This window comes from Sipha flava, unplaced genomic scaffold, assembly GCF_003268045.1.
Source record: "Sipha flava isolate LNK unplaced genomic scaffold, YSA_version1 472_pilon_pilon, whole genome shotgun sequence".
NCBI classification, from domain to species: Eukaryota; Metazoa; Arthropoda; class Insecta; order Hemiptera; family Aphididae; genus Sipha; species Sipha flava.
In genome coordinates this window covers 1-6332 of record NW_020273258.1, presented here as the reverse complement: position 1 = coordinate 6332, position 6332 = coordinate 1, and the positions used below count along the sequence as shown (strand labels likewise).

General features: G+C 28.5%; 1 protein-coding gene across 1 annotated transcript; it reads right to left on the bottom strand.

Annotated features, from left to right (window-relative positions):
* Positions 1-1597: 1597 nt before the first annotated feature.
* LOC112689829 lies at positions 1598-4031 on the bottom strand. The gene is made up of 2 exons (XM_025563696.1): positions 4007-4031; positions 1598-2182 (listed from the first exon to the last, which is right to left on the bottom strand). The coding sequence occupies exons 1-2, from the start codon at positions 4029-4031 to the stop codon at positions 1722-1724; spliced, it is 486 nt and encodes a 161-aa protein (XP_025419481.1). The 3' UTR covers positions 1598-1721.
* Between the last annotated feature and the right edge of the window lie 2301 nt (positions 4032-6332).

The window sequence follows — 6332 nt, the reverse complement described above, 5'->3', positions numbered from 1 at the left end:
TATCATCTTGATAATGAATGTTGAGAATTACAATTGATAATAGTTAAAGATTTTCAATAAAAACGTTTTATAAATCAAATTGATTTATCGCTACTTTTTAATGTTATCATAGTAAAATCGAGTCGCTCGATGACATTATAGAGAGTCATGACCACAAAAATATTGAGAACCGCTGACCTAAACTATCCATATGGTCGCCATAAAGGGTGCAAGGGTACATTTGTACATTTGAAAAAAACGAACGAAAAAAATAACTAATTTAATATAAGTGTGTAAGGTGTGGTATATAAGTGGAAGATGTAAATGGAGTGCTGTGAACGGTATAAAAAGGAAAAAAACATCAAACATTTATTTTTTTTAATAATTTTTTAAAACTGATCCTTTAAAATTATATATATCGCTAATTATGACAATATTAGAAAAAACAATATCAATCCCTTAATGCAACAGAGTGCACAATATTTTTTGTTATCCCATCTTTCACCACAAACAAAATGGATGGTTCAAAAGCAGGCCACGTATAATTGTCCGTGTGAAACACATGATGTTCTCAAATCTAAGCCACAGACAGACATCGTTTGACCTTGAGACTTATTGATAGTCATTGCAAATGCCAATCTAATTAGAAATTGAAGGCGTTTAAATTGTATTGGCACATCTGTAGGTATAATAGGGATTCGCGGTAATAATATGTTTTCACATCGGAATTTGCCATTTAAAATGATGGCTTCGATAACATTTTTCATTAATTTTTTAATGACTAATCGCGTGCCGTTGCACAACCGTGGTGGGTTCAAATTACGAAGCAAAATAACCGGAAATTCAACCTTCAGTTGTAAATTATGCGGTGGCTTGCCCGGTAAATCCAATGAGTTTAAAAACTCTGTTGGATTACAGCTTCAGTAGCATCGCAAACTGTATCAATAGATTTGTATGACACCAAATCTCCTGGTAACCAATGTTGTATCTTGAGATTCAATTCGTTAACGTCTACATTTTTCGCTGCTAAAATTGCTTTTCCTGCAACCACTCATGATTTGTGTATTGTCTATGTAAATTGAGAAATATCTGGTCAATGAGAGCATCTTGCGAATCAATGATTGTGCAGAAATCAGTCGGTAATTTTATGCATCCCATTTCATCTGTAATAACTTTCCCATCACCGATATCTAACAATTGTTTTGAGAATCTTCCGAACGCAGCTTTTTTTTTATTGAATCGCAAGTATCGAAATCGTTTGCTCTCTATCTTTACATACATGTTGACCATGAATTGTTGACAAAGTTCATGACATCGTAGAATAACGTTGTCCTGATCGCGTCTAATCATCAACCGATATGCATAATAATTAGGGCTCGGAACTTAATGCACTTAAAAAGTACTAAATATGCATGCACTTATGCGCTTAAAAGAGTACAAATATGCTCTAAAAATATGCACTTATATTTAATTATTTTACACATTTTCATTAGCACAAATATTTTTTTAAATTTGTTAATAAAAAAAAAGCAAAGTAATAAAAGTTATTTTTATTTATATTTTTTAATCATAATTTAAACAAAAAATAATAAAAAAATCGCTTTAAAAATTAAAAATGTTCCTTGAGTAAAAAAATGCACTTCTGTCGAGTTATATTTATATACCTGAAATACATAACACAAATTACTAAATTAGAAAAACCACCAGGTACATGCCTAATTAAAAAGTATTTTAATTAATAATTAAAATGCATTGGATATAATTTTGTTCTTACCTTCCAAAGTGTTACATTGGACCACTAAACTTTTTTTAATGTTTTCAAAATTGAAAGATCGTCGATTATCCACGAGCAAAGTTTTGTACCTTGAAAAACTACGTTCAACATCAGTTAACGTAATCGGCGCATATTTGAAGTAAGTAATATCGTCACCGGTCAAATCATCAGGAAGACCTTCTATTGAACTTTCTTGTCCACTTAATATTTTTGAAATATTAAGTATCGTTTTAAATCCACAATTTTTCTCCAATACATTATTGAATTTTTGAAATACCGCAACACCAATTTCACCCTCACAGTCGTTTAATTTATTTTGGACATATTTAACTGCAGATAATGCTTCGGATAGTGAAATATATTGTGTTTCAAGTTTCGTAATATATTCCGGTATAAATCCAAAATTTGAATGTATGTATATGCCTATGACTTAAAATTACTATAATTCTATTAAAGTTTAAATAATAAAATAAATATTTGTTTGGGCGTGTGTTCTTAGTGGATGTTTAATGATATTAGTTTATCTAAATTATATTGGAACTGATCCTAGTCCATGGGACCAGAGCTGAGAGTCTGTCTGGTGTTGAGTTCCGGTACTGCCCCACAGTTCAGAAGTACAGGAGTATGATCACTAGATAGCTTGTTTAAGTTTTTAATGTGTGTATTAAGATGCCTCGGAATTTTTGTTAAGAAAAAATCTAATATATCAGATAGTCTATTCGTATGGGATGACCAATAAGTGGGCTCATCGGGAGAAATAAAAGTGATATTGTTTTTTATAATAGGTTAGATTGGAATTTCATGTAATATCAAGTAATACAAAAATTTGGAAATATCAATGACGAATATTATATAGATTTACATCTTTAACTATCTACATAAGTATTTAAAGTAACTATTATTTTTCTATAGTTCCTAATATCATACCTGTTTCGTTTTATGATCCAAAAGAAAGTGTAAATATTATATTTATTAAACATAGTTGCATCTATCTCTTTTCATCTAGTTCTGATAAAATAATTATGAAACATGTTATCGATCAGGACTTAATAATCGAACCGCTTGTAATCCAATACATAATATTATTTGTATTCAATCGCATGTACATCCTCAGTTAATATTTATTCGTACCCAGAAGTTTAACAATAAGTTGCACCTTGTATAAATATGAAAAACACGGAGAATCAAACCTGTGCAAATATTACTGAACACTTTACACTTATGTTTTAGATGTGTTGAGCCATTGAAAATACCAGAATTCAATTCTTGATCATAATAATTCAATTTGAGATTTTTACTAATAAAATAATAAACATTAGCTTCGTACAACTAAATTGATTGGGATAGGTTAGATCACACTTCCTTGTACATTTAAAATATAAAAATATCGAACTAAATAATGTAAAATTAAAACAAACAATAGGAATTCGAGATCTCTAGGTTTTTATAATTTTTACAACTTCTAAATACCAAATACATAATTTATAATTTAAATAAAAAATAAATAAATAATAATATTAATAATAAAAATAATAATAAAAAAAATTTTTATATCTGAAATATACATACTATGAACCGAATTTGTATCGAATCAGAATTTCAACATGCACATTCTAGACAAATATGCAAATGCCTAAAGTTCCGAGCCTTGACAATCATTATTGGATCATACTATTCAGCGTATTCTTATAGTGCAATCTGATGTAATTAAAACATTGCCATATAAACAGTTGAATAAGTTATTTTTAATATCAAAATGGGGTTTTGATGGAAGTTCAGGTTTAAGTCAATACAAACAAAAGTTTGACGACCAACGTAATTTAAATAACGGTAATAGTTCAAACGCCAGTATTTTTACGAGTATAACATCTTTTGTACCTATACAATTGATAAATGGTGATCCTAAATTTACAAATAAAACTATTATATGGCAGAATCCACGACCTTCTTCACCACGATTCTGTAGACCTATAAGACTCCAAGTTTGCCATGAAACTACAGAAATAGCAATTAATGAAAAATAATATATAGAAGCACAAATCAATGACTTAGATTCAACTTCTGTTTTTATACATGAAAAACAATTAATAATCAAACATTTATTGCTGTTTACAATGATAGATGATAAAGTATGCAATGCTATTGCGTCAACAAAGTCGGCTGCAAAATGTTATCTCTGTGGAGCAACATCCAAAAAGTTTAATAATATAAATGTTATTTTAAAAAAAACCAATAACTTTCTCTTATAGTAACTTTGGTTTATCCACATTGCATTCATGGATAAGATTTTTCGAGTGTTCATTATATGTTTCATACAAGCTTGATATCAAAAAATAGCGAGTCAGAGGAGAAGACAAATTAAAAGTAGTTGAACGCAAAAAACGAATTCAAAATGATTTTAAAAACAAAATGAGACTGCTTGTCGATTGTCCAAAATCGGGATATGGAAGTACAAACGACGGAAATTCAGCCCGAAGATTTTTTGAAAATCATAATTTGTCTAGTTCTATAACGGGAATCGATAGAAAAATAATCAACAATTTTAAAGTTGTGTTACAAACTATTTCAAGTGGTTATTATATAAACATAGAAAAGTTCGAAGCGTACACTTTCAAAACTGCAAAATTATTTGTCGAAAAATATCCTTGGTACTACATGACGATAAAAGTTCACAAAATTTTATTACACGGTCCAAAAATAATTAAAGAAATGGCTTTAATTCCAATTGAAATGCTTTCCGAAGAGGCACAAGAAGTTAGAAATAAGGACATCAAAAAATACCGAGAAGGATTTTCTAAAAAATGTTCAAGAAGTAAATCGATGAAAAATATTTTGAATTTGCTTCTCATATCATCTGATACTTTGATATCTAGTATGAGACAACTTCCACGAAAAAAGAATACCAAATTTTCAAAAGAAGTGTTGGATATGCTGTTGTCATCATCGGATGAAATTATTCAACATGAAACTGACACGGATAATGACACCACTAGTGACTCGTACGACGATTCTTTGTCTTCAAATTAATATGATTATATATATATATATATATATATGTGTTATTAAAAATGTATTTTGATGTTAATAAATAGTTATAGTTGAATATAATATTGTTATATAATATTATTACATTTTGGCCACGAAATATCGAAAATACCCCACTGTACGACATCACGCGTCAACGGATGGCCCGATTTCACTAATTCTTTTTTTATTGTGTTTCTTGTAGTTAGGAGAAGGTTCTTATGAAAGAAAAAAATAAGAATAACTTATGTTCCTACGATTATACGTTGTTATGTTTTATCTCTAAAATTTAACCTCGTTATTGCTCTAGTCTAAATATAAGTTTTAATTAAGTTACAAGGATGCGATATAAATCATGATGCATAACAAAACTGATCAGTTCATCATATTATATTAATAAGTTCTAAAACAATATTTCTGAGAACAACAAAGATATCAACAAAATAATATACTTATTTAAATAGGATACTCTAGATCAAAAATGGTAAAATTTTATTTAAGCATAAATGTATTGAAAGTGTACCCAATAATAAAACCCCAGATCTCATTATTGTACAGAAAAATTAATTTAAACATTATATTGCCGTAGAATTGTGCAGTAACCTCTATTTATGCAAACGAATAATAATTGTAAAATAATATTTTCAAAATTCTTCTTTACTTTTATTATAAATGTAAAATAGTCGTCATGGTACAAAAATAACATTTCAAAAAGTAGTGGATTTATATACAAATCAATTACATGCTCTCAAAATTAAAAATATGAACTTATAGTATATTTCATTATAGAATTTAGCACGCGATTATTTAGACCTAAGGTACTATATCGCTGTACATAGACTAATCAAAAAATGACTATGAAATAATAAAATTAAACCAATGTTTTATGTTTTAACTTGTGTTTTATACCTTCATCGGGTGTAATAGAATATCATAAGATACAGATAATATGTTATGAGAAAACTAAATTAAAACGAGCAAGACTTACAATATATTAAACTATAATGGTTCTGTATCTTGACTCCACCCCGCCCCCTAAAAAAAAAAGTTCAAAAACCATAAATTACTTGTCAAGAGGTATGGAAAGAAAGAAAGAGGACATTAATTTATAGCACGTGTTTGTAAATTACTCTTTGTTAAACAATTAACTATAATTTTAATGTTTATTACTTCATTAAAGTGAATATACAAATAGTAATTTATACGAACAAGCACAAAACAAACAAAACGGAACTAAACACAAACTTTGTCTTTGATAACTTCGGATTCTTCAATTCTAATGCAATTTGATGTGTAATTGTCATCAATAATTATCGTGTCAGTTACATTTGATTGGTTTACAATCGAAATGAAATTGATTATGAAACTTGTAGCATCTTCGCAATTATTCTTTAGCATAGATTTTAGACTATCTATAGGGTCAGCGACATGGGTTAAATCCAGAGAATCAATTTTATCCCAATCCAATAGATATTTTTTGTCAATATCAGATAATTTCTCAGTTAACTCTGTGTAATTATGTTCATTTATAGTTTTAATTTCTTCGATTATCAAA

Coding starts and splice junctions, on each gene's coding strand:
- LOC112689829 (XM_025563696.1), bottom strand. CDS start 4,031: ATGAATGCAATGTGGATAAACCAAA. Junction 2,183..4,006: donor TGCAATGTGGATAAACCAAA/GTTACTATAAGA, acceptor AGTAATTTTAAG/TCATAGGCATATACATACAT.